Here is a 25,554-nt window from a genome sequence, read left to right as displayed (position 1 = left end):
AAAAAAAAAAAAAAAATGTACTCACAAACACCTGTGCATGTGATTTTTTTGTTTGTTTGTTTTTGTTTTTGAGGCAGGGTCTCGTTATGTAGCCCTGACTGACATGGAATTTCCTGTGTTGACCAGGTGGGACTTGGTATGATACTCCTGCCTCAACCTCCTAAGCGCTGGAACAACAGGCACTTAGCAACCACAGACGGCTTTTGTGAACACGATTTAAAATAATACTGAAGCAATGTTGAAGGGCATAAAAGGCTCTCTCTGTGTGTACACATATGTATGTGCGTGTGCATGTGCGTGCCTCCCTCTGTCTGTCTGTGTCTCTTTTCTTGAGCCAGGGTCTCTCTATTATATAGCCATGGCTATCCTGAAACTCGTTAGGAAGGACCAGGCTAGCCTCAGACTCATAGAAATCCTCCCTTCTCCCGAATGCTGGGATTAAAGGTATGCACCACCATGCCTGGCTAAGAGTTTTTCTTTCTATCACTTCCAGTTCCAACCTGAGTCTTCTCTGTATCAGGACAAGGACACATCCAAGCACATGCAAGAAAACACTCAGTTCAGAGCAAGCACGCACGATACTCAGCAGGAAGAAGTGCTTGCTGCCAAGCTCGATGGACTGTGTTCAATCTCTGGACTTACACAGCCGGTGGAGAGAACCCTGTCCCACAAATTGTCCTAGTGTATGCGCGCACGCGCGCGCGCGCGCGCACACACACACACACACACACACACACACACACACACAGGGGTGGGTGGGGGGAACCCACAGACAGACAAAGACATAGAGACAGGGAGAGAGAGACAAAGAGAGGGAAGAATAAGAAAAGCCAAATTTGGGGCAAAAGGAAGAGAGAATGGGGGTCTCTGAGCTCTTCTTGTTCAATATATATCGCGATATGGGGCAAATCTAAAGGAAATGGTCAAAAGAAAATGATGCTTCTTGGTTGGGTTAGAGGACCATCAGATCACAAATTGCACTATGATTTCTGGTCACACACAGCCTCAGCTCCCAGGAGTACACAGTCCATCATTATTTCCCTTAGCCCATTTCCCTGTCCTGTAGGGTTCCTCTTGAGCAGACACAAAGTGGCAGAGGACAGTGATAGAAAAAGGACCTGGGAGGATTTCCACATAGCAGGTTGAAGAATTCCTATAGCTCAGAATCCAGTGTGAGTCTCTAGGAGGCTCAGCTGTCCCTGGCAAACTCCTACTGGGAGCGATAGTCATAGACCTCGGGTTTCTTCTCAGGCTAGCTTCCTGATTTCTTCAGGGACCATAGTGCAGCAGCCACTGAAGCCGAGGTGGCAGAGACCAGGCCACCTCTCCTCCCAAGATGGCTGGAATCCAGTGTTCCCATAGAGTCATATCTGGAGGTCCTCTCGGCACAGCACCTGTCCAGGTCTTTGGGCTCTGATCTGGATTGTAATATATTTCTTGGAGAGTAAAATGGGAATACACACACACACACACACACACACACACACACCAACACACCTACTATATAAGAACATACAAGTTTTCTTTTCAAATAATAGCCATAAAAGTTTTGTTTTCAAATAATTCATTTTGAATAATGGATTTTAAAGTTGAGTGATGGTCTGGGAGTGTCATTCGGAGAGCAAGGCCTTTCTGGCGTGGGTAAGGTTCTGGATTTGAGCCTCAGCATCACAGAAAAAAAGATAAGAATAAAAGTAGGTGTGAATTTTCATGTTCAGGAGGCTGAGGCAGGTAGATCTCAAGTTCAAGGCCAGCCTGGGCTATATAGTAAGACCCAGTCTCTAAATTAATAGACAAATGCCAGAAGATGCAACATAGTTAGTTGTTACAGTGCTTGTCCAGCATTTACAAGGCCTTGTTTGATCTCTAGCATTGGATAAAATCAGGCATTGTGTGGAATGTCTGTAAATACAGTTTTGCATCGTGGAAGTTCAAAGTCGTCATTGGCTACATAGAGAGTTCGAGGCTAGCTAGCCTGGGATAGAGGAGACCCTGATATATGTATGGGGGCGGGAGAAGAAAAAAAAAGCATAGAAAAATAAAAAAATCTGATTTTCCATTTCATACACTGTGAAACTGAAAACCTCGGTTAAAGAAATAGAAGAGGAAAGAAAGGAAGAGGGGCTGGAGGTGTGTGTGTGTGTGTGTGTGTGCGCGCGCGCGTGCGTGCGTGCGTGCGTGCGTGCGTGCGTGTGTGTGTGTGTGTGTGTGTGTGTGTGTGTGTGTGTTTAAGGAGAAGGGATCAGGCCCAGGGATTCTCGGTGGCTGCATAAGGCAGGAGGTCGGGACACGCCCTACTACTGCCCCGCTGGTGGACAGCTCAAGCTGAACTCTCAGCAGCTTGCCAATCCATCACTCTGTGCTTTGACACCTGGGATAATTGCCCATAGCAAAGATCTGCCCACACGCTGCTTCTTCCAGAGGGTGCAGGTTCAGTTCCCAGCACTGGGTCAGATGGCTTACAACCCATTACCCTCTTTTGGCCTCCTTGGGGACTCACATGCTAAGTATTAGCAGACGCGGTGGGCTCGCGACCAGCACATATGCCTTCTCCTGTGACATCTCCCATTAACATTGAAGAAGCTGCAGGAACAGGTCCTGGGCTGTGCTGTGGAATACCCCTTCCTCAGCAGGGAGCCCCCTTTGAGGCCTTGCAAGCATGCTCCGTGCCTCTGTGCCCTTCCACTATAGCGCTGATTTCTCTAGGAAGCAACTTGGTTTCTGTTTCAACAGATGTTCCCCGAGGGTCTTGCCCAGGATTTTCCAGTCCCTGGGTCCTATTCTCAGGACCAGAGGGTATTCTCTCAGGAGGTGGGGAGAGAGTAATATGAATCAAGGAATGCATGTGTACACGAGGGGAAGCAGAGAAGTCACAACCAATCCGCATGAAACAAACCAGGAACGTCCGATGAGCTCCAGGGGACAAAGGAAGTAGTGATGGCATTAGAGGGAGCAGAAACCTCAAGGAGTGGTTTTATTTCTTCGGGGGTCTGAGCACTGTTGGAATTCTCTAGGAGCGAGCGCTAACCCCGTACAACTTCAGCCCGTTTCAGTTGTCCAGTTTACAGCATCCTTGTGGACAGGTCACAGATATTCTAGGCAGGAGCCAGCCACTGCTCAGGATGTGTGCCTGTCCCCTTTGAGGTCTTTTTATCTTCACCCCCCTTGGATTCAGGATGTGTCAGGGCGGTTTGCTGAGGGCAGGGGCTAGGCTGTTTAACCAACCTGGAGTAAGGTCTAGCACATAGCAGGGGTGGTAAATAGCGCCTTTGATGGTGACAGGCGGACAGCAGGCCAGGCGCAGCGCGGGGGAGAACTGAGCACCAAGACACCCCCACCCCCAGAGATTCAGGCACTCTTGAAAGGCCTTCTGACCCAGAAATGGGGGTTCTGTCCAAATCTGGCCCGCACTTGGGGCGACCCGACCGGAGCAGAGCGGTTCTAGCTATGTGGATTGGTGGCCCGGCTGGCCAGCGGATGGGCGGGGAAGGGACGGAGCGGCCGGGACTCAAGTTCGCGCCTCCCTCTCTCTCCGGCCCCGGGTCAGCGGAAGCGATTATTCCCGCGGCGTCTGGCGGGGCTGGGGCGGGCTCGCACCCCGAAGAGACGCGGCTTCCCCGCACCCACACCTTTGATGGCGCCGCCGCCCCCTCCCCGGCTCCCGGCCGCTATAACTGCAGGCGCGCGGGGGTCCCGGGAGGCGTCCGGGAGTCATGGCCGCAGCAGGATCCCAGCAGCTCCAGTTCGCAGAGGGCGCCGCTTTCCCCAGCTTCCCGGCCGCGCATCCCGGAGGGCAGCTGCTCCCAGCCGCTGGGCTGCCCCCGGCGCCCCCCGACTCCCGCGTTCCTGCGGCTACGCCGAGCTTTCCGAGCGAGGACCCCAGGCCCGCAGCGCAGACCCCCGCCGGCCTGGATCCGCCCGGACCCTCCAAAGGCGCAGCCGCCCCGTCGGCGCCGCCGCGTCGCAAGCGCACCTCGTTCAGCTCCGAGCAGCTGCAGTTGCTGGAGCTCGTCTTCCGACAGACCATGTACCCCGACATCCACTTGCGGGAGCGCCTGGCTGCGCTCACGCTGCTACCCGAGTCCAGGATCCAGGTGAGTCGCGGTGGCAGCTGCGCGCTCGAGTGGAGGTGCCGGGGAGTCACAGGCTTGTTGGGTCATTTATTCTGGAGGGAAAAGTTACTCTCTTTAAACCTCATGGTTATTGACTGCAAACTAGGGATGTCAGTAACGGCCGACGGCCGCCGAGTTAGCCTGTGATGGATCTGGGCAGCTAGGAGGCTTGCGGACCCAAGCAGGGGTCCCAGCAGGAAGGTAGTAGTTACGCTCTTTCCCCAGCGTCCTGTAAGAAGATAAAAGCGTGTGTGTGTGTGTGTGTGTGTGTGTGTGTGTGTGTGTGTGTGTGTGTGTGTGTAGTCACAAGCCTTCTTCTGGCTTTGATTTTAAGTAACAGAGCAGGGTTGGATCACCTTCAAAACAAGCAAGAACTTCTTGTCACTTTGAAAAAATTGTGCAAAGTAAGTTTATTGTCTGAGGTTGATCCATTTAGACCATAATCTTGGAGATGCTAGGGAGAGAAGCCTCTCTCTCTCTCTCTCTCTCTCTCTCTCTCTCTCTCTCTCTCTCTCTCTCTCTCTCTCTCTCTCGGCGCGCGCGCATGTGTGTGTGTGTGTGTGTGTGTGTGTATGTTCATGCTGTGTAGTCCAGGCTGAACTTGAATTCACAATCCTCCTGCCTCAGCTTCCTGGGTGCTTGGATTACAGGTAGGTACCCCAACACCCAGTTTAGACACTTGCCTTCTTGCCAGTTAGTCTGAGCCTGAGTGTATGGCCTTGTTTTATGGAGGAAGCCTCATTTGGTCTCAGGAGAGTAGACATTTACTGTTTATTTTTCTGTACTTAGAGTGGTTATTCAACTGTCACTTTTTTTTGTTTGTTTGGTTTTTTTTTTTTGTTTTGTTTTTTTCAAGACAGGGTTTCTCTGTGTAGCTCTGGTTGTCCTGGAACTCACTCTGTAGACCAGGCTGGCCTTGAACTCAGCACTCCGCCTGCCTCTGCCTCCCAAGTGCTGGGATTAAAGGCGTGTGCCACCATCGCCCGGCTGTTACTTTTTTAACCCCCCTCCAGACAGGGTTTCTCTGGGTAGCCCAGGCTGTCCTGGAATTTGCTCTGTAGACCAGGATGGCCTTGAGGTCAGAGATCTGCTTGTTTTGTCTGGGATTAAAAGGGTGTGCCACTACCTCCTGGCTTCATCTGTCACTTTCAACAGTTGTCACCACGGGCTTCCTAAGCAGGACACCTTCAGTAGTATTTGTGGGGAAATAGTAAAGACATTTATACACAGAAAGGAGCTTTACTGAGGAAAAATACCTACTTGGTTTGACAAGGGCACCCAGACTTTGAAAAATGGACTCTAAGTAATTTGAATGTCGGTTACCAAAGTGGAGTAGCCTTGTTGCCTAAGGACTGCAGTGTCTCTACTTCTGTGACCTCTTTTCTCATTACGAATGTCCCCATATAAAGTGTAGACAGAACCTAAGTGTGGTGGCATGTGTCTGAAACCCCAGCACTTAGGAGGCGGGAGCAGAAGGAGCAAGGGCACTCTGGCTGCGCATTCAGTTCCAGGATAGCCTGGGGTCCAAAAGAGTCTCCCTCTCTCTCTCTCTCTCTCTCTCTCTCTCTCTCTCTCTCTCTCTCTCTCCTCTCTACCTCTCCTCTTTCTCATCTCTCTTTCCCCTCTCTCCTCTACCTCTCCTTTTTTTCCCTCTTCTCTCTCTCTTTCTTTCTTCCTGGTTGCTTTGGGAACTAGCTCTGTAGACCAGGCTGGCTTCAAACTCACAGAAATCCACCTGCGTCTACCTCCCAAGCACTGGGGTTAAAGGTGTGTGCTCCCTACCGCCACCGGGCTGAGACCCTGTCTTTTTTTTTTTTTAATGTATAAAATGAAAAGCAGACAAACAACCAGGTATAGCAAGCGTAGACCGAACCAGACACCATTCCAGCTTTGCATCTGAGAATGGCCCAGAAGTTTTGGAGCTCTGAACATCAAACCATTAGCTCAAGCGCTTTCTGTGAGCCGCAGACTCTGAGCAGAGAGCCAAGGCTAACATGTAGCTAGCTCTCTTTGTAGAGTGTTTGCCTAGCACGTGTGAAACCCTGGGTTCCGTCCTCACCTCCACATCAACCACTTGTGGTGGTGCAACCTGTAACCCAGCTCTGTGGAGTGGAGGAAGGAGGACCATAAGGTCATCCTTGCCTACAACCTGAGTCTGAGGCTAGCACTGGCAAGAGATGCAATCTCAGTCAAACCCCAAACAGGCTAACAATAAAAACCCCAATCTAGCCGGGCGGTGGTGGTGCATGCCTTTAATCCTAGCACTTGGGAGGCAGAGGCAGGCAGATTTCTGAGTTCGAGGCCAGCCAGGGCTAAACAGGGAAACCCTGTCTCGAAAACCAAAAAAAAAAAAAAAAAAAAAAAACCCAATCCAAAGCAGTTGTCTTTTTTCCTCCGGTCCCCCAGGTGTGGTTCCAGAACAGACGGGCCAAGTCCAGGCGCCAGAGTGGCAAGTCATTTCAGCCCTTCTCCTCAAGGCGGGAAGTGTTCCTCCATCGCCCTGCTCCTGGGGCTGAAGCAAGGTGTCTGAAACCTCAGCTGCCTCTGGAGGCAGATGTGAACCACGGTCTAGATCCCAGCATGGCCGGAGGAGGCGTCTGTCCCTCTGGTTCTCAGAGTTTTGAAACGTATTCGTCTCTCTCGGAAGATATTGGCTCAAAGTTGGACTCATGGGAGGAGCACATCTTTTCTGCCTTAGGTAACTTCTGAGGATTCTGGGACAGTTGAGGATGCACTAGGAGATCTGGGAGATTCGAACCAGAACACTACCTTGTCTGATCTCCTGACTGGCCACGGCCTTGGTTCTGGATCATCTCTCTCACTCAGGTTTCTTTCTCGGACACGGAGCCTTTACTGCTGACTTGGTAGCCACCCAAAAGTCACTGTGACTCTCCAAGACTGCACATTATAATTTGGTCCATTTCCCCGGATCTTCTTCCTAGGGTTATTCTTATTTTTCAGACTGATTGTTCAGAACGTGTTTTCTTCATAAGGTCAGCTTGACTCAGTTTCCCCCTCTCTCGGCAGCTGCTGTCTTCTCATAGTCCCTCCAGGACCTACAACGCAGGTTCACCCACTCTAAGCCACATCCTTCTCTGACCTTACCACTAAGACTTATTACTCTTTTTTACTGAGTCTTTTTTTTTTTTTGTTCTTGACCTTGCTGTGTAAGGATGCCTCCAACTCCTGCCCTCCTGCCTTTATTTGCGACCATGACCGGACATTACTATTGTTGGCTTAAAGCTGTATATGATATTAACATACATATCCAAATCATTGGATGTTGCTATTTTTGTTTAAAATTGTATATGATTTTAACATACATATCCAAATCAAGCTGCTTAACACATGCATGACATCAGTCACCTTCCTTTCTTTCTGGGATGGTACAATCTTTTAGCAATTTTAAAGTATATGAAATGTTGATGTTGACTATAGCCATTACCATGGAGTTTTTCCGCTTCTCTCTCCCAGCTGATTGTGTATCCTCGCCACCTCCCCTGCTCTCTCTTGATTGATCTCTCACCTGGCCTGTCAGCTTTACATTCCATCAGGAAAGATGCTACCTTCAAGCTCTTTCAAGAGTCCCATGCTTCTTGTTCCCCACTTTTTATTTTTTATTTTTAAATTGCTCTGTTTGGAAATCTGTGGCAGCCTCCAGTTACCAAACTGGAAGACCCCTGTCAAACACGCTCTCAGTCAATGACATCATCTTTTTTTTTTCTTTCCCTGATTTAGGGTTTCTCTGTATAGCCCTGGCTGTCCTGGAACTCACTCTGTAGACCAGGCTGGCCTCAAACTCAGAAATCCACCTGCCTCTGCCTCCCAAGTGCTGGGATTAAAGGCGTGCGCCACCACCGCCCAGCTGTATCTGTTACTTTGACAACCATTTTTCTTAGCACTTGTTATGATGTTTCCTGTGCCACATTAGTGGGTTACTAAATAGTCCTCACTACTGTTCTTACATAAATCCCATTGAAATGAGCCCTGTTTTGAATTGAACCCTGTTTTCTCAGACCTCAGCACTGGGAAACTTGGGGAGTACACAATGAACGACCGAGAAAACCCGAAGGGAACTTTCTGCATGTACAGTGCATTGAGTATTTGAGTAGGCTTATTCGCTGGCTGCCCAGATGGCTCAGTGGAGGTAAACATGTTGCCACCAAGCCTGACAACCTGAGTTTGATCCCCAGGACCCACATGGTGGAAGGGAGAATGGATTTCTTTTAAGTTGTCTTTTTGACTTCCCTATGTGCTATGGTGTGCACCCACAGACGTACACACATACAAAATAAAGAAATTCCAGAAGGAAAAATTTAAAAGCTTATTGTCTTACTTTTCCGTTGCTGTGATAAACACCATGACCAGGACAACTTATAAAACAGTGTTGAACAGTCACAGAGGGGTAGCATCCATGAGGGAGAAGCCAAGACACGATGACAGGAAGAGTTCACATTTGGGAACAAGGAGGTAGAGTATGGGGGTGGAGTGGGGGATGGAAGCAGGGCGGGGGGGGGGGGGGGGGGGGGGGGAGTAGCTTTTAAAGCCTCAAAGCCCAGCCCCCGGTAACACACACCCTCTACCAGACCACACCTCCCGATCTTTCCCAAATAATTCCTCCAACAGGGGACCAAGTATTCAAACCTATGAGTGACATTCTCATTCAAATCACCACGCTTACCTTGGCTTGTTCAAAATACATTAAGACTTATGAGTCTTTTTGGTTTCAGAGTTCCTAGCATATGTAAACAACTAAGTGAACTTAAGATCTAAACTACTGCTGTGGTAGTTTGAGGTCTCACCATCATAGCCTCACACTTAAACTGGGCACCATTTAGATGACAATTGAGGCCAGCTGAGGTGATGCAAATCCAGTGACAAGATGGAGAAGAACTCAGCACACCTTAAAGTTAATGGTATACTCAGAATCACTGTGAAAAAGAAACCACATAACTAGGGGTTAGAGAGATGGCTCAACAAGGAAGTAAAAAGAAACCATGTAACTAGGGGTTAGAGAGACGGCTCAGCAAGTAAGAACGTTTGTTGCTCTTGAAGAAGACCCAAGTTAATTCCCAGCATCCACAAGGTCCCTAACTTTTCTTAATTCCAGTTCCAGATCTGATGTCCTCTTCTGCCTTCTTTGGGCACCAGGCATACAAATGGTGCACATACGTATACACGGGCAAAACATTCATACACATAAAAAAGAAAGACAGACAGGAAGGAAGGAAGGAAGGAAGGGAGGAAGGAAGGAAGGAAGGAAGGAAGGAAGGCAGAAAGATAAACAAGAGGACAGAAAGGATTTTTGGGACAGAGCTTCTCTGTATAGGTCTGGAAGTCCAGGGACTCACTCTGTAGATCAGGTTAGCCCTGAACTTAGAGATCTATTCCTTAGTGCTGGGAATAAAATCGTGTGCTGCCACTGCCTGACCCTTTTTGCCCCACACCCCCCCTTATTTAACTCTTTGAGACAGCATCTTACCAAGTTGCCCAGGTTAGTATTGAATTCACTCTGTAGCCCAGGCTGGCCAGGAACTTGTGATCCTTCTGCTTCAGACTTCCAATAAACTGGGATTATGAGCTTGCTCACACCAGGCCAGCTCAATAAAGAAAATGTAATAGGCAAATCTGTTTTGTTTTGCTTTGTTTTGCATTCTCAGGGATTTGACTCTTTAGAGCTAGTGTTGAGCCACTGAGATGCAGTCTCTTGGCTCCATGTAGCCCTGGAAGCTTTCTGTGAAGCTGCAGACATGCTTGTCAGTGACAGTGTTGTTCAAACCTGGACGCATCTGACTCAGAATAACTACTTCAGTTAGACAGTGCTTCTTTCTATATCAAAAATACACTTCAGCTATATTCTTTTTTTTTTTTTTAAGATTTATTTATTTATTTTATGTGTATGAGTACACTGTAGCTGTACAGATGGCCATGAGCCATCATGTGGCTGCTGGGAATTGAACTCAAGACGGCCCAGTTCGCTCCAGCCCCGCTCGCTCCAGCATAATTCACTGTAACTGTCTTCAGGCGCACCAGACAAGGGCGTCAGATCTCACTACGGGTGGTTGTGAGCCACCATGTGGTTGCTGGGATCCGAACTCAGGACCTTCGGAAGAGCAAGCAGTCAGTGCTCTTACCGGCTGAGCCATCTCGCCAGCCCAGCTATATTCTTAAGGCACAGGCTCTGCTGTTGACACAGAGCACTGAAGGACATACAATGTACAAATGGGGTCTGTCTTAAGTGTAACAAGTGAGTGTTTAGCAATATTTTTAAAAATGTCAAAAACCTTTACCGACTTCTAGGCAGAATCTATTAAATTTAGCCTTTTGCTGGGTCTATACTAAGAAAAATAGTTTACTTGCCTAGTGTTTCCAGAGTGATTTATTTACTTACAGATGAAAAACCAAACCATGCCTCTATGAACGATACTGGACAGGGATGACATTCCAGATGACCAGAGCTGGGCATGGTGGAGTTTGTCTTAAGTCCCAGCTGCAAAGCCTGCTTGGGCAATACAGTGAGAATTTGACTTAAAATAAACAACAACAAAAACATAAGAGACCTGGCCACCAATCAATCTGTACTGTATCACCTAAAAACTTAGTGGAAACTGTCACTCTTGTTAACATTAAAAAACAAAAACAAACAAACAAAAAAAACCCACATTTTTTTTTTTTTTTGAGACAGGTTCTATGTAGAACAGAATGGCTTTGAACCCACAGAGAAGCACCTGCCTCTGCCAGGTCCCTAGTGCTGGGATTAAAGATATGTACTACCACACCTGGATTTAAAAAAAAAGGATTCCTTTTATTTGTTTGTGTGGGTGCTCTGCTCAGAGGTAGCCTACAGAAGTCAGATGGCCACACTGGCCTCCGGGCACCTCTCACCCACTGAGCTATCTCACCAGCCCTCTGAAAACATTCTAAATAGAATTAACTATCATCTTACATTAATAAGATTCTCAGACATCATTAAATTTCATAGATTGATTTATTTAGAATTACAAATATTAAGAATAAAAGATTTATGCATTTCTTATTTAACATAACAGTTTAGCTAAATATAAACTCTGCACTGAGATCTGCAGTGGCCCAATACCAACCAAGCACACAGAAGCGTTCTTAAACTATACAAAAAGTTCAAGGAAAATAATCTTATTTCAGTTTTATTATACATTAATATACAAAAGTCTCATTTTATGAGACGTCAAAGAATCAGAACCACCTCTATAGCTCTATTTTAAACTCCAAATCTGAAAACAATTATATTTTGGCTTTATAATATTCTATATTAAAACAAAAACTTTAAAATACATACTTTTTACAAGATTATTTTAGGCAGGGATTTTCTTAAAAAGAAAAAACCAAACCAAACAAGAAAATAACTAAAACCAAACCTCCCTCTAATTCACACCAGTCATATGCTTTCCTTATAAAATATTTTCACTTTATAAATTGTGTACTGTTGAATTTTAACCAGTAATCTGGTATAAAGTTGTGCAAATAAACAAAAAAATACGAAAATAGTGTGTCATCAGACTTTTTTTTAAAATAAGTCTTAACAATAGCACTTTTGCCCTGAATCATGGAAGGCATGCCAAGTCCACATACTGGGATCCAGCAGTGCACAGTACAGTTCCTCCTGCTCCTTCATTTCCTTCTGCTGATAAACAACAAAGCTTTTATAAATTATGATAAATTAAAATATTTATTATTATAATTGGTCTATAGAACCATGTCACACTGTCAGTATATGAAACATATACTTAAGTCCATGTTTCCCATCTGTATTCCAGCGGGTTCCTTAAGACTTGGACTTCCCACACTCATGACATCTATTTTGAAGCCTGAGATATAACGGTCAACTAAATCCACTGGACCGGTGATTCTCAGACGGGATTCCCACCATCACGCATGGCAAGACCATGCTTCTCCATGTTCTCTGTCACAGGAGTCGTCTGCGTGTGCTGAGCAGAATTCATGCATGTACACACAGTGGTGAGCATACTCCTCCATGGGATAGTACGTTCAGATAGTTTCAGGTTAAAAATATTTGCTGATAAACATGAAATATAAGCAACACTACTGCATCTCGGTAGTAAAAGAACAATAAATAAATGCTGGTCAGCACGATGCTGGTTTAAGAAGCAGTACAGTGTATTAAGAAGCCGTATCTGGAGATGTACAGTTCTGTTTTCCAGCAGACAGGTTATCTGGTGTTGGAAGCTTGGGTTAAGGACAAGGTCTCCTCAGACCACAGTCGTGTGCACCGGGTGCCAGGACCCCGTGCTCAGTCTCTGTTCGTGTTGTTGGCTGCAAAGGCGTGGAGGTTTCCCATCTGGCTCAGGCCACTCTGGATGTGTGCAACATGGATTTCTACATTATTCTGGAAACAACTAAAGGAAGAGAAAATAAGATTCATGATCACAAAATTAGGAAAAACGAACATTAAACTCATCATTATTATTTTTGGTTTTTCGAGACAGGGTTTCTCTGTGTATCCCTGGCTGTCCTGGAACTCACTCTGTAGACCAGGCTGGCCTCGAACTCAGAAATCCGCCTGCCTCTGCCTCCCAAGTGCTGGGATTAAAGGCACGCGCCACCACTGCCTGGCTAAACTCATTATTATTATTGTGTGTGCCATGGTGGAATCTGTTCTTTCTTTCTGCCTTTATTTGGGTTCTGAGGCCTGAGCTCAGGTCTCCAGGTTTCTGTGGCAAATGCCATCCCGACAGCCCTACAACTTATTCATTTATTATTGTGTGCACATGTGCACATGCATGATCTGGTACACACGTAGACGTCAGACGACAACTGTTAAGTTGGTCTCTCCATCCACCTTTATATGGGGTCTATGGACTGAACTCAGGTGTCAGGCTATTGAGGCAAGTGCCTTCACCTGCTGAGCCATCTCAAGATCTCAGGAAAAGCATTTTTTTTGTGTGTGTGTATGAGTGGGGCACTTAGTTTTAATTAGTAAATAGATATTTCTTAGAAAACAGCTAAGAGCTGGGCAATAGTGGCTCAAGCCTTAAATCTCAGTACTTGGGAGGCAGAGGCAGCCCGATCTCTATGAGTTTGAGACCAGTTTACAGAGTGAGTTCCAGGACAGCTGGGCTACATAGAGAGACCCTGACACCTAGAACAACAAACAAACAAACAAAACAAAACAAAAGGTAAGAAAAAGCCTTCAGGGAAGGACAGATGTGTTTCAGCGCTGGCGGGAGAACATGCTTAGGACAAAGGTGTACCAGGGACTGAGGGTCATTGCTCTGCAGTAAATCAAACCCAGAGGTTATGTCCTGCCACCTTCACGCAGAGCTTATAACATGTCTGCTCTGTCAACAAGATGACTAGAAGTGAAAAGCTCTTCTAAATATATTTAAAGGATAAACAAATGCACACTTTACAAATAAGCAGAACTCATACATGTCACCACATACCTATGACTTACCTGATATTAGAAGCATCTATCGTGCTCTTTATGTCATTTAATGAATCTGTGAGAGATTTGAATTCAAAGGAATTCAGATCTCCTCCCTCTGCCAGACACTACAGGAAAAAAAAAATGTTTCAAAATTTAATTAAATTTTAGCCAAATACAGATATAAGTAGAAACAAATTAACACGGCTTTCTTAGGATAAAAAAACAATGAAGCTATTTTCTCTCAAATTTACCTTAATTTGTAATAAAATTGCAGTGAGCCTGGAGATTAAGTCCGTCAGATTTTCGTTTTCAACACAGGGCTGTCCCGAGGCGGAGTTGGCTTGCCGGACGATTTCCCGGGCTTCTTCCTCACACCGCCGTCTCATGTCTGTTGGCTGATCGGCAGGCTGGAGTCCCTGGTCTGGTGCAAGCTGAACGTGCAGGAGTAAAACATGAGACACACCCTGGCAGTGGTATGTCTATGGACACGGATGTGCCATGGCATACATGTGGTGTCAAAGGACACTTGGAGGACCTGGGTACTGTCCTGCATGTGGGCTACGTGAGTTGACATGATTACACTGCACAATTCTGGCAGGACACCACAGTGTGAAGCAGTCACATCTCTGTGCAGCATTACTGCACAGTACCCAGCGGTCATCTGTCTCATCAGGGGTGAGATGCGGTGTCCTACTCTGTTAAATAGTGAAGTGTTTGACAGATTTCCACAGAGTGAAGATTTCCTCTTCGTGATTAGAATTCAAGAACAGACTGGGAGGCTGCGTAAAGCTCCTGTCTGGCATCACGGTTTCCCAATGGTTGTATCCATCATTACTATGTTATGTTTATTTAAGTTTATTGTTATCATTACTGAGTGTGTATGTGTTATATGTAGCATGTGGATATAGGTGCCTGAAGAGGCCAGAGGCATCAGATGGCCTGGAACTGGAGTAATAAGCAGTTGTGAGCTGCTGAACTGTGTGCTGGAAATGAACCCAGGTCTTCCGCAGGAGCAGTGAGTGCATTTAACCGCTGAGCCATATCTCCAGCCCCATGTGTCTTTTCCTGGCCAGTTTCTATCTTTCTTTTTTGAGACAAGGTCTCTCGCTAAACCCAAAGTGCACCAATTTGGTCAGGCAGGATGGTGTATACCAATCAATTTCAGAGATCCACCTGGCTCTGTGTCCCTTTCCCTGATCTGCAGTAATAGATCACAGGTTTACACCACTGCACCTGGCTTTTAAAAGGTACTGAGGGCTTGAACTTAGGTCCTCATGCTTGAGTGGCCAGCACTTTACTGAGCCACTGCCTCAGCCCAAGTTGGCACTTTTAAGATACCATATGTATTAATTCTGTTAATCTATGGACTCTAAGCTCGCTCTTCTGAAGCTTAGATCTGGCTATCAGAACTCTGTGGTGATACTCTGTTTTAAATGTACACACAGGTTGGGGTACATTTTCCTGGCATAGTAAACTGGTCCATATCCATCTTCTGCTCATGCTGCCCCGTGCCTCTTTTCAAGACTCCCTATTTCCTTTTACTGTGGATAATGTTGAGACCAAATCTGGCTGTGAGGCGTGCTCTTTGCTGCTAGGACATTACTGCTCGGAGGCTAACAGACACACACATTTAGTTACACCTGTTATGAACAATCCATGAACTCATACTGGCTTCCTGTGCCAACCTAATGCCTTAGGATGTAGTCTCTCACAACTCCGTTCTCCAACAGTGAGAAAGAAACCCGGCTCCCATTATCCACAATATCCTCATTTGCTCAACCCTAGAATACACAGAAGTTTTAGGACTGCTACTTCATGCCACTGTGGGAATAAAACTTTACTAGTGAGTTTAGCGTCTGGTTGCAGACTAGTTCCCGACATTGGGTTCGGTCTCTGTCGTCTCTAGTGCCATGTCCACTGAGGCGCAGCCAGGTTTTATGTCCCATGGTGCTCCCGCCATTGGGTTCGGTTTCTGTCGTCTCTAGTGCCATGTCCACTGAGGCGCAGCCAGGTTTTATGTCCCATGGTGCTCCTGCCATTGGGTTCGGTCTCTGTCGTCTCTAGTGCCATGTCCACTGAGGCGCAGCCAGGTTTTATGTCCCATGGTGCTGGCCTGCAGATGGGACTGGTGCTTACCTAGTTTTCTCTTCAGTTTCCTCTGTGTGTGTGTGTGCGCGCGCACATGTGTACAAAGGGCCCAGGGTCAACTCCAGCTATCCTCTGAACCTGAAGCTGCTGAAGCTGCTGGCTCACCGAGTGGCTGGCTACAGCCCCAGGAGCCCACCTGCTCCCGCTTCCCCAGCACTGAAAAGACAAGCACAGCTGTCCTTCCATGGTGCTGTGGTCACCTGTGCTAGGGACTTTACCAAATCTCCTTGATTTGTTCCGTCCTGATTTTGGCCTTGAACAAGCCATGCATGTATTCTACTAGTGAGCTACACCCCAATCAGTTTATTTATTTTTATAGGTGAAACAAACATTCAAGCACATGCTATTCCACCTGCCTCTCCAGTACCATCCCATCCTCAAACCAGTCTATGGCTTTATCCTTTCTGTAGAAAGGAAGTGTACTGGCTGTGCCAACTTGACACAGGCTGGAGTTATCACAGAGAAGGGAACTTCAGTTGGGGAAGTGCCTCCATGAGATCCAGCTGTGGGGTATTTTCTCAATTAGTGATCAAGGGGGTAGGGCCCCTTGTGGGTGGTGCCATCCCTGGGCTGGAAGTCTTGGGCTCTATAAGAGAGCAGGCTGAGCAAGCCAAGGGAAGCAAGCCAGTAAGGAACATATCTCCATGGCCTCTGCATCAGCTCCTGCTTCCTGACCTGCTTGAGTTCCAGTCCTGACTTCCTCTGGTGATCAACAGCCATGTGGAAGTAAGCTGAATAAACCCTTTCCTCCCCAACTTGCTTCTTGGTCATGATGTTTGTGCAGGAATAGAAACCCTGACTAAGACAGGAAGTAAACAGGTAAAAATGAATCTTATTTCCATATATCCCAGAAGTCAAGTGCCACTCCTGCCCCACGAAATCCACGCCCTCCTCCCCCTTTCTGCTTATTCATTGAAAAGAGCTTTCATCAAGCTCACTATGTTACCCAGGTTGGCTTCAAACTCCCAGGCTCATCAGTCTCCAGAACAGCTTGGAGACTGATGTTGTTGCCACACTTCGTTGGCATGCTTTATGTTTTTTGTTTGTTTTTTAATTTATTTAACTCAACAATAAGTCCTGGAGGACCAGTGAGATGGCTCAGCAGATAACCTGATGACCTGAGCTCAATGCTAGAACCCATGGTAAAAGAGAGAACTGGAAAGTTATCCTCTGAGTTCCACATGTGTGCGATGGCATGTGAGCCTGCATGTATATATGCATATATGCATGCATACATATAATTCTGATAATAATCAAACTAAAAATATCCTGAAATTTACTTTTTATCAGGAAAATGGTGCTCTCTTCCTCTCTCTCCCCCCCTCTGTTTTTAAAATTATTTTATGTGTATGATGTTTTTGTCTACATGTATGTCTGTACACTATGTGCATACCTGGTGCCTGCAGAGATCAGAAAAGAACATTGGATCCACTCCAGATGTTTGTGAGCCATCATGTGGGTACTAGGAATGGAACACAGGTCCCCTGCAAGAGCAGTGAGTGCTCTTAGCCACTGACTCAGCACTCCAGCTCTTCTTTGTTTCTTTGGTTTTTTAGATTTATTTATTTATTTTATGTCTAAGAGTACACTGTAGTTGTTTTCAGACACACTAGAAGAGGGCATCAGATCCCATTACAAGGGGTTGTGAGCCACCATGTGGTCACTGGGAATTGAACTCAGAACCTCTGGAAGAACAGCCGGTGCTCTTAACCACTGAGCCATCTCTCTAGACCCTTTGTTGTGGAGGGTCCCATAAGTTATTTGGCCAACTTCCTAGAGTTAGAATGTAACTGTTTTTCAAATGTTTGCAGTCACTAATAATGCTGCAGTGAATAACCACCATAAGGTGCTGGAAATCAAACCTGGGTCCCCTTGAAGAGCACCTAGGACTTCTAACTGCTGAGCCATCACTGCAGCTACAAGGTTCTGATTTTTAAACTTTATTATTTATTTATTTATTTATTTAGGCATCAATTTTCTCATTCTGGGGAGTAATAGGGAATGAAGAAAATTCTAGTATATTCCTTCTGTGTTCACCTGTCTGTGTGTATTAAGGAATACAACTACTCAGTGCTTAGGTTATTGTTTCTTTAAACTGAGGTTGTATTTCAAGAGCTTTGAGGAAATCGAATGATAGGAAGGACGCCTATCACAAATGTTCTCGGGGACAGCACAGACTGATGTGTAAGCCCTGCCTTGCTGTGTCATCTTGTCACGGCAGTTACATCTTAAACCCCATGGTCTATGCTTGCTCCCGCAGGCGGGGCAGGAAATCTTATTTACTAGAATAAGTCACTGATAGACAGGTAGCAGGCAAGGATCAGGGAAGCAGAAATACGTAAGGCTGCAAACGCCACAGCCAAGCACAGCGCACACCTCCACTCTCAGCACTGAGGACGCAGCGGTGGAGAGACGTTAGCTCAAGGTCAGCCTTGGCTGTGGAGCAATACTGTATCATTACAACCAAGGGATCAGAATCAGCTTAGTAGCAAAGAACTTGCCTAGAATATGCAAGGCTCAGGTGCTGCCACATCCAGAACCATGAAAGGGGTGCAGGGGTGGGGGTGGGGTATGTGAGGATGGATGGCTAAAAGAACAGGCTACTTGAACATTCTCTCAGTTCAGTTCAAGTAGCTAGGCATCATCTGTGGAAGATTTTTTTGGGACTTGCCAACATGGTGACTGGAATTTCCTATCACAAATAGAGGGGGCTTTAGTAGAAACACAGCCTCAAAGAACGCAGCAAAAACACTGCATTCTGAATCTATCATAATAGTTTAATACTTACTCAGTAGTAAGAGTTTCAAATTTAGATGGCTAAACTAGCCTCCTACTTATAATCTACTTATAATGTGAATGAAAAATTACAAACCCTTTTGTGAGCTGTGTCCCTGAAACCCAAGATTCACAGCTCCAAGACACAGCTGAAGGGAGGGAGAGCAGTGTAGAGGATGTTTTCGCAGAGGATTCAGGTTTGGTTCCAGCACACACATGGTGACTCAGAACTACTTTTAACTCTGGTTCCAGAGGACCCACAGCGCTCTCTGACTTCTGGAGGCACTGAGCACACACATGGTGCACATATACACATGTAGACAAAACACTCACACACATGAATAAAGGAGGAGGCTGGGGAGGCCTACATGGATGGTTAGTGCTTGTTAGTGCTTGTTGCTCTGGCAGAGGACCCAGCACCCCACGGTGGCTAATCAACATTCTGTAACTCCAGTTCTAGACGAGCTGACACCTCCTCAGGCCTCCAATGGCACACACATGGTGCAGAAGCATATAAATAGGCAAATGCCCACATATTTAAGGAAAAAAAAAAGATCATAGTAAGTAAACCAAGTTATGGTTTCTGAGATAGTGGAAAAGTAAGGGTAAATGTTGATTTTGTTTCCTCAGATGAAGTCATGAGTGATAAGATGACATGGCTTGGGCTGAGCCCTGAGCATTTCTTTCTCTGTGCTATCTCTAGACCTAGGCCTGGAAGCCTAGCTTCCATACAATCTTAATGTCTGCAAGTCTGACCTTGAAGGCGGGCTTCAGCTTCCAGCCTCTGTCTGCTAACCTAGGCCTAGAATGTTTCAGCCTCCTAAGACTTCCTGCTGAATAAGATCATCCTGTCTAGTTCTTTCTGAACTCTAGCTGGCTAGTTTAACTCAGCTCTTCTGGCTCAAACTCCTCTTCAAGCTGAATGATTCAATATGGCTTCTCTCAGCTTTGACTCAGTTGCTCTGCTTGGCCTCTAACTCTGGCAATCTGTCCTAATCTTCTGGTTCCTTCTTATTCTCTAGAACCTCCTGTCTTTGCTTGCAACCTTCTTTGTAAAACTGTCCCAGTAAAAACCGGCTTCTGCTGACTTGCATAGAACTGCAACGGCACTGCACCGAACTCAGCTGACTCCCAAATGACTGACCATGGCACACACTGCTCTGCTCTTACATCTGTCTGTCTGTCTGTTCTTGTGAGAGTTGGGTGTATCCTATCTCTGACTCATTCTGTCATATCTTTCTGATTTGTCACTTGTCTGCCCCACAATTAATTAGTAGTCACTTTCAAACTAACCTTACCTACATTGTTTGGGATTAAAGATGAGTACTAATAAGGGTATGTCTGTATTCCAGCTGCATCACTCAGACCCAGGTCTTTGGATGTTTCCCTTGCCAGAGCAGCCACGTTGCTGGATTAAAGTTCTTTTACAGTGGAGCTAAGAGTAATTGTTCAGGCAGGCACAACAGTGCATGTCTTCTAGCACTTGGGCTAGAGGAGGGTGAGGCAGAAGAATTATGAGTTCAAGGCTAACACAGACTAGACTGTTTCAAGAAACCAAACAAGGGCCTGGAGAAATGGTACAAGCAGCACTAGCAGGGACACCATGAATGCCTGACTTTGATCCTCAGCACCCAGGTACGGAGCAGGCGTGACAGTTTGTGCCTGCAATCCCAGAGCTGGGGAGGCAGAAACAGACGCGAAATTAGTGAGCCCTGGATCTCAGTGGGACCCTGTGTGATAAATCAAGGTCTACAGCCCCTGAGCAATGATGCCTGAAACCAACTGCTGACTTTGGCACCTATAAGAACCTGCCCCCAACAAAGGAACACGAACACGCATGCACACAGACAGGTACCATCAAAACACTAAAAATAATTATTCCTCTGGATTTTTAATTCTAAGTCTTTTTTTTTTTTACTTGATAGATCAATAGCATTTGTAAGTTAGTAATTGACAATTAGTAATTTACTGTGTGTAAAATGCTCTTTTACACTGAGATGAGCAAGCACATATGCAAATTGCAGTTCTGATAAAAGACCTATAAAAGGTGAAGGTAAAACCATTATACTTCAAATAACAAAAAGGGAAAACAATACAAATCAGGCCGTGCACAATAGCATGTACCTTTAATCCCAGCACTAGGAGGCAGGGGCAGGTGGATTTCTGAATTGGAGGCCAGCCTGGTCTACAGAGTGAGTTCCAGAACAGTCATCGCTACCACGTGAGACCACTTCTCAAAAAACAAAAACACAAAAACTGGTGACAGCAATATAGACGGCTCACCTCATAGCAGTACTGCTGGACTTTGTGCAGGACTTTGTTTAGGTCCCTGTTCAACCGTTCAAGCTCCAGAACAAGTGTTGCGTATCTCCGCTGAAACTCAATGCCAATGGGCACGGAATAGGATTTCTGACATGAGAAAACAGACCGTCATAAGGTTTGGTCTTGTTAACAATGCAATTCCCATAATCTAAAAGAGATCTAAAACAGCCAGCAGGTCATTATACATACCAGCCTACACTGAAAGACACTGTTCTTACCTGACAGCGGTGTTGGCATTACGAGAACATTGTCCTTTTCTTAGGAATGCCTAATGTCTGATAGTCATGCTAGTCACTGGCCACGGGTTCTCTCAAAGGGCAGTGTGCACTCTTAGCCACTCGGCTCTCTCTCTAGCTCCTACTTAACTTTGTTTAGTAGAGATTTTATATACAGAAAGCCTAAATGAAGCAAACACCCTTTGGACAGAGATGAACTCCAGGATTTGGTGTTTGCCCTTTGGGTTCCAGTCCTGTTTTGATCCAGTATTTCCACACTATGCCCTGATAGAAAATATGTAATTTGCTTCTTGATTTTATAGGAGGTTATAAATAAGAGACTGTCTTGAGTTTCAAGAGATTTTGGACTCTGAAACAGTGTTGAGACTGTGAAAGACTACAGGGACCTTTGAAGTTGGCCTGAATTCATTTTGTATTGATATGGCCACAAGCCAATGGGTGTGGGGAGGGTAGAATGTAGTGGTTTGAATGAGACTGTCCTGCACGGGCTCAGATGTTTTGAGTATTTGGCGGAACTCCCTGGGAAAGTTTAAGAGGTACAACCTTGATGGAAGAAATGCGACACCACACTGGAGGTAGGCTTTGACAGGCCGTGACACCTGCAGCCAGCTTTCTTTACTTTGTATTGAGAATGTGAGCTCTCAGCTTCCTGCTCCTGCCACTAACATGGACTTACTGTTCCAGAGCCATAAACCCAGACAAACTCCTCTATAAGTTACCTTGGTCATGTTTGTCCCAGTAACAGGTAATACAGATAATCTAGAAGGAGGTTTCTGGCTATTGATATGGCGAGCTGCCTTCTAGGAATCCGGTAGCTTATCTTCTCATTGAACAACGTATGAACAGTGTTCATAACACTTCCTTGCACATTAACCAATGGAGAGTTATATAAGCATTCCTCACATACCATAATTTTTTTTTAGATTTTTATTTTTAGTGCATGGGTATTTTGACTGCATGAATGTCTCTGTACCACACGTGGCCGTCCCCATGGGGAGGCAGAGATGGTACCAGGGGAACCAAGGGAATCACCACAACGTAACAAGTCAAATAATGAGCCGCATAGCAGTGGCGCACGCCTTTAACCCCAGCACTCGGGAGGCAGAGGCAGGCGGATTTCTGAGTTTGAGGCCAGCCTGGTCTACAGAGTGAGTTCAGGGCTACACAGAGAAACCCTGTCTCGAAAAAGAAAAACAAAGAAAACCAAACCAAACCAAACCAATAAAACAATGTCAAATAACAGACAGGTTAAGTGAGTGGGGAGACTTAGCTGTCAGGCTATACATGAACTTCCTAAATGCTAGCATGTACCCACACAGGTATAGATAGCTCCACACTAGGAAAGGCGACGTCATAGGACCAGGGTGCAGCCAAGTAACAGGGTGTTGGCTAGGTTCAATCCCCAGTATGGGGGAAAAACTAGTTTTGTTTTGTTTTTGATCCAGAGTCTCACCATGTAACACTGGTTGGCCTAGAACATGCTATGTACACTAAGCTGCCTTGACTCATGACATCTGCCTACTTTTGCTCCCTGAGTGCCCAACAGTTATCATCTTGTTTGTTAATATTTTGTTTTAATTGAAGTTTTAATATAAAATTGCAGAAACATACAATTCAATAGATCACTGCATAGTAAACACACTTGTATAAAAACACAAATTTATAAAAAGCTAAACAACTCACCTATCATAAACATGTCAAGAGCAATAAAAACAGCTGTCTATACAAAGATCTGCATACCAATGTTCAAGCAATTTTAGAGAAATTGAAAACTGGGACAAATCCAAGCGCTCCTCTATAAATGAGTGGATAAAGCGTGGCCCAATCATGAAGGGAGGCAGAGCTCAGTGCAAGGCCAGGCCCCTGATTTGATCCTTAGCACTGAAGGTAAAAACAACAGTGTATTCTAAATCCTGTCATTAAGTATGTGGATCCCAAACTCATTATGTGAAAACCAGGCTGAAAAGAGCTCATACAGACTGTATAATTCTATTTATACAATATTCTAGAAAACATAAACTAATCCTAACCCATGATGTCAGACAGCATATCAATGGTTGCCTAGAGATCAGGGAGAGATTACCAAAAGAAATCTAGAGCAGCAGGAAATACTATTCTTTTTTAGCAGAACATATGGCAGTGGTTTCACAGACACATGATCGAATTAGGAAATTCATGCAAGTACAGCTGGCTGAGCATCAATTCTGTTAACAAAAGTAGGGAAATTAGCCGGGCAGTGGTGGCAGCAGCTCTGGAGGCAGAGGCAGGTGGATCTCTGTGAGTTCCAGGCCAGCCTGGTCTATAGAGCAAGTTCTAGGACAGCCAGGGCCATACAGAGAAACCCTGTCTCGAAAAACCAATGGGTGGGTGTGGGAGGATTAGGTAAAGTAATTTTAGGGAAACCCACCTAGGCCAATTAAGAGAACACCAATATCCTATAACCCTACCTGTGGTATTTCTATTTTCTCTTACCACAAACTCTTAGCTTTATATTAACTTTATTTAATAAAATATGATGAAACAGAATATATTTTTGAGAACATGTTGGCCTGTAGTTCTGGGTAGTCGAGAGCTCATTATATACCCCAGTGACCTGCAGTGACCCTACCCCTCTCCATCTTAAGTACCCAAACTGGGCTGAGCCTCCATGGGCGAGGGTTCCCTCCCACTGCGAATAGGTGCATTAGGTCCCCTGCTGCCACACAGTGCTCCTTGGAAGAACCATTGACACACAGCCATGCTGTCTACTTGCTGGTGTCTGGGCCGCCTCTAATTGAATGTTAGCACTGCTGTTGGGGACATGTCACAACACATGGCTTTCCCTCGGAGAGACTCACACTGAATTGTGGAACAGAAAGTTTTCACTTGTACAATTTTTACCCATCTTTGGTATTAGATCTTTAATAGATGCTAACAAATCACATACACACATAAAATAAAATCTTTGAAAAAGTGTAAATGGTACCTGTGTACTCACATTGCCCTGATCATGAACCCAGTTGAGCATCAGTGTTTTATAACCCAGGTGGGCTCTGAACTCACGGTCCTCCTGCCTTCGCCTTTCAAGTGCTATTATTAGAGGTGCCTGCTTCCACACTTAGTTGCAAAGTTGAGCTGTTGTTTTTTTTTAAGATTTATTTAATTTATATGAGTACATTGTAGCTGTCTTCAGACACACCAGAAGAGGGCATCAGATCCCATTATAGATGGTTGTGAGTGGAAGAGCATTCAGTGCTCTTAACCTCTAAGCCATCTCTCCAGCCCCCCATGTATCATTTTAATATGCTAAGGAATATTTGAATAATCTAAAATAGAAAAGACATATTGAAGTTAATGAACTCAAACTTTCACTAACTTACCAGTACTATATAATTTGATCCAAAAAATTGAGTTCAAAGCTATATTCTGAAAAACTTCATATAATGTGTGTGGGAAGATGATGGCTCACTTGGTAAAGGCTTACTGCAGAAGAAGGACCTGAATGTGTAACCGGGCACACTCACTGCTTGTAACACAGCACTGGGTAGCAAAGAGAGGTAGTTCCCAAATTAGTCAGCCTACTTCACCCCATGAGCTCCAGGTTCACTGAGAAAGCAGATATGCACTCCTATGGAGAGTGACTGAAGAAGACACCTGACACTCAACTCTGGTCTCCAAACACTAGTGTACATACATGCACTTGCACACGCATGTGCACAGACCCCCCCCCCCACAAATACACCCACATCCCCCCACAGTTGTTTTTTTTTCTGGGTGAAAAGAAAATTTTAACAGATTAATTTTCTTTGTAAGAACATATACTTTGAACAAAGTGCGATGTCCAATCCTTAGAGGTGAAAAACAGTGAAGTACTCAAATTATTTGGTCAAATTAAACATAAACTAGCTTTTAACTTAAATATCTCTAAGTGTAGAGGCTAGGAAGGGTAGATAAAAACACTAGTAGCTAGTGATAGTACTAGTTACTATTAAAACACCTGAACTTAGACAGGGTTTCTCTGTGCAGCCATGCTGTCCTAGAACTCACTCTGTAGATCAGGCTAGCCTCAGACTCAGAGACACAACTGCCTCTGCCTTCAGAGTGCTGGGATTAGAGGTGTGCACCATCAACTGCTCAGTTAGCTCACAGAACTTCACAGAAAAGAAAAACAAAAACAAAAAAACATCTTGAATATATTTTTAATAGTCTTAGTAGTTTCCAATAACTTAAAAAAACCCAAAACCAAAAAAGACCTCCCCCCCAGAAAACAAAAACAACCCCCCTGTAGTTATTGATTGTCCCTTGTCTTTTGAACAACTCAGATGTTAGCTCTTTCCTTACATGAGGATGAGTGTCTTGGAAATATATACTATTTCATAACAATTTACTAGCTCTTGCCTTCAGTTATCCTATACATCTGAGTCTAAGTTGCAGTTTGTCTGTCTGTCTGTCTGTCTGTCTGTCCATCAGTCCATCTGTCCATCCACCCACCCACCCACCCATCCACCCACCCACCCATCCATCCATCCATCCATCCATCCATCCATCCATCCATCCA

At 45.4% G+C, this 25,554-nt stretch overlaps 2 protein-coding genes across 5 annotated transcripts in view; one reads left to right on the top strand and one right to left on the bottom strand.

Annotated features, from left to right (window-relative positions):
* Positions 1-3,701: 3,701 nt before the first annotated feature.
* Mixl1 (Mix paired-like homeobox) lies at positions 3,702-6,940 on the top strand. Of its 2 annotated transcripts, none has more exons than XM_031342911.1 (2): positions 3,702-4,094; positions 6,519-6,940. In XM_031342911.1, the coding sequence occupies exons 1-2, from the start codon at positions 3,714-3,716 to the stop codon at positions 6,819-6,821; spliced, it is 684 nt and encodes a 227-aa protein (XP_031198771.1). In that variant the 5' UTR covers positions 3,702-3,713; the 3' UTR covers positions 6,822-6,940. The 2 variants fall into 2 exon arrangements, with proteins under 2 accessions (XP_031198771.1, XP_031198762.1); XM_031342902.1 differs by having other exon boundaries at positions 3,714-4,098; positions 6,493-6,940.
* A 4,141-nt stretch (positions 6,941-11,081) lies between these two features.
* The window catches only part of Lin9 (lin-9 DREAM MuvB core complex component), a 47,241-nt gene continuing 32,768 nt past the window's right edge, over positions 11,082-25,554 (bottom strand). For all 3 annotated transcript variants that reach the window (XM_031391204.1, XM_031391206.1, XM_031391209.1), the window contains exons 12-15: positions 20,743-20,868; positions 13,788-13,967; positions 13,564-13,661; positions 11,082-12,505 (exon numbers count right to left, since the gene is read on the bottom strand). In XM_031391204.1, coding sequence (XP_031247064.1) covers positions 12,400-12,505; positions 13,564-13,661; positions 13,788-13,967; positions 20,743-20,868 — 510 coding nt within the window. In that variant the 3' untranslated portion in view covers positions 11,082-12,399. The remainder of the gene's footprint in view (positions 12,506-13,563; positions 13,662-13,787; positions 13,968-20,742; positions 20,869-25,554) is intronic.

The sequence above is a fragment of the Mastomys coucha genome, unplaced genomic scaffold (assembly GCF_008632895.1).
Source record: "Mastomys coucha isolate ucsf_1 unplaced genomic scaffold, UCSF_Mcou_1 pScaffold1, whole genome shotgun sequence".
NCBI lineage: Eukaryota > Metazoa > Chordata > Mammalia > Rodentia > Muridae > Mastomys > Mastomys coucha.
This window is presented reverse-complemented; position numbering and strand designations above follow the sequence as displayed.

What these genes read in the sequence shown, in the direction of transcription:
- Mixl1 (XM_031342902.1), top strand. Translation starts at nt 3,714, where the DNA reads ATGGCCGCAGCAGGATCCCAGCAGCTCCAGTTCGCAGAGGGCGCCGCT. An exon ending in CGAGTCCAGGATCCAGGTGA is followed by an intron (nt 4,099 to 6,492) that starts GTCGCGGTGGCA and finishes AATCCAAAGCAG; the next exon opens with TTGTCTTTTTTCCTCCGGTC.